This window comes from Oncorhynchus clarkii, chromosome 1, assembly GCF_045791955.1.
Source record: "Oncorhynchus clarkii lewisi isolate Uvic-CL-2024 chromosome 1, UVic_Ocla_1.0, whole genome shotgun sequence".
NCBI classification, from domain to species: Eukaryota; Metazoa; Chordata; class Actinopteri; order Salmoniformes; family Salmonidae; genus Oncorhynchus; species Oncorhynchus clarkii.
The window spans coordinates 86673011-86675510 of record NC_092147.1 but is presented as its reverse complement, the minus strand read 5'-3'; the positions used below and the strand labels follow the sequence as shown (position 1 = coordinate 86675510).

Sequence of the window (2500 nt, the reverse complement as noted above, 5' to 3'; positions counted from 1 at the left end):
TGAGTTGTATAAAAGGCTGTATGTTGCTGTAGGTTTGAGTTGTATAAAAGGCTGTATGTTGCTGTAGGTTTGAGTTGTATAAAAGGCTGTATGTTGCTGTAGGTTTGAGTTGTATAAAAGGCTGTATGTTGCTGTAGGTTTGAGTTGTATAAAAGGCTGTATGTTATTATAGGTTTGAGTTGTATAAAAGGCTGTATGTTGCTGTAGGTTTGAGTTGTATAAAAGGCTGTATTTTGCTACAGGTTTGAGTTGTATAAAAGGCTGTATTTTGTCCTGTAGGGTGATCTGGGGATGCCTGGAGCCCCTGGAATACCTGGGCCTTCAGTAAGTAGTATTTTTAATGATCTGCACACAACAGAAGGATGCCGTGAATCTTCCATTTGTTCGCGCTCTTTTGCTGCACTTGATGCTGGCTACAGAAAACATCACATTCCGCTGTCTGTGGAAATGATAACATGTCATGGACATTGACTTCCCAAATCTATAAGAAATGACAGACAGAACACAGTGATACTATAGTAGTATCCCCAGTGAACAACGCTTCATATGAACAGGTGTAATACTATACCCAGTGAACAACGCTTCATATGAACAGATGTAATACTATCCCCAGTGAACAGTCCCTCAGATGTAATACTATACCCAGTGAACAGTCCCTCAGATGAAATACTATACCCAGTGAACAGTCCCTCAGATGTAATACTATACCCAGTGAACAGTCCTTCAGATGTAATACTATACCCAGTGAACAGTCCTTCAGATGTAATACTATACCCAGTGAACAGTCCTTCAGATGTAATACTATACCCAGTGAACAGTCCCTCAGATGAAATACTATACCCAGTGAACAGTCCCTCAGATGTAATACTATACCCAGTGAACAGTCCTTCAGATGTAATACTATACCCAGTGAACAGTCCTTCAGATGTAATACTATACCCAGTGAACAGTCCCTCAGATGTAATACTATACCCAGTGAACAGTCCCTCAGATGTAATACTATACCCAGTGAACAGTCCCTCAGATGTAATACTATACCCAGTGAACAGTCCCTCAGATGTAATACTATACCCAGTGAACAGTCCCTCAGATGTAATACTATACCCAGTGAACAGTCCCTCAGATGTAATACTATACCCAGTGAACAGTCCCTCAGATGTAATACTATACCCAGTGAACAGTCCCTCAGATGTAATACTATACCCAGTGAACAGTCCCTCAGATGTAATACTATACCCAGTGAACAGTCCCTCAGATGTAATACTATACCCAGTGAACAGTCCTTCAGATGTAATACTATACCCAGTGAACAGTCCCTCAGATGTAATACTATACCCAGTGAACAGTCCTTCAGATGTAATACTATACCCAGTGAACAGTCCTTCAGATGTAATACTATACCCAGTGAACAGTCCTTCAGATGTAATACCCAGTGAACAGTCAGTGAACAGTCCTTTAGATGTACACCCACTTAGAGGGCTGTAGTACAGTAATACCTGCTGGACAGGACAGCGTTGAGGTGCTAGCTAATGTAGATGGCTATATATATATAAGACCTGTCTGAGAAGCTGTTTAATGTGTGGTGTTCTCATCCTGTCTGTGTGATTGACAGGGGAAACCTGGAGCTCGCGGTGATTCGGGGATCCCTGGGGAACCGGTAAGTAAGCCGGATGCTTTTCTCTCTCTCTCTCTCTCTCTCTCTCTCTCTCTCTCTCGCTCTCTCTCTCTCTCTCGCTCTCTCTCTTTCTCTCTCTCACTTTCTCTCTCTCTCTCTCTCTCTCTCTGTCAGCTGTCAGTCAAAGGCATCCCTACTTCTCTCTGTCACAAACACAGTAACAGTGACATATATGACTGTTTATTCCCTGACAGGGTGAGAGGGGCCCGCTGGGGGAGACAGGATTCCCAGGTCCTGAGGGACCCCAAGGTGCTCCTGTAAGGATTTTACTTTACCTCTGCTCCTCTTTCCTCATACCCCTGATTAGATACCCACCCTCAACGGGAGATAGTCCATACACCTAGAACAAAAAGGTGCTTTAAAGAACCTTAAAGGGTTTTTTGCCTTTCCCATAGAAGAATCCTTTGAAGACACACTTTTTGGTTCCAGGTTTAACCCTTTTGGGTTCCATGTAGGACCCTTTCTACATGTAACCCGAAAGGGTTCTACCTGGATCCAAAAAGGGTTCACCTTTGGGGACAGCCGAAGAACCCTTTTGGAACCTTTTTTCTAAGAGTGTTCATGCAGAGCCAAGTGAAATGTCACTCTATGTACAGTACATACGGTGCCTTTGGAAAGTATTCAGACCTCTTGACTTTTTCCACATGTTGTTACGTTACACCCTTATTCTAAAATTGATTCAATTGTTATCCCCCTCATAAATCTACACACAATACTCCATAATGACAAAGAAAAAACGGGTTTTTAGAAATGATCATTTATTAACAACAAAAAATGAAATATTAAACATGTTTATTTAATCCATTTTAGAATGAGGCTGCAACG

The 2500-nt window shown here is 42.0% G+C and overlaps 1 protein-coding gene across 1 annotated transcript in view; it reads left to right on the top strand.

The window, feature by feature from the left end:
• The window catches only part of LOC139410610 (collagen alpha-1(XIX) chain-like), a 248638-nt gene that overhangs the window by 209190 nt on the left and 36948 nt on the right, over positions 1-2500 (top strand). The window contains exons 43-45 of the mRNA XM_071155964.1: positions 280-324; positions 1613-1657; positions 1870-1932. Coding sequence (XP_071012065.1) covers positions 280-324; positions 1613-1657; positions 1870-1932 — 153 coding nt within the window. The remainder of the gene's footprint in view (positions 1-279; positions 325-1612; positions 1658-1869; positions 1933-2500) is intronic.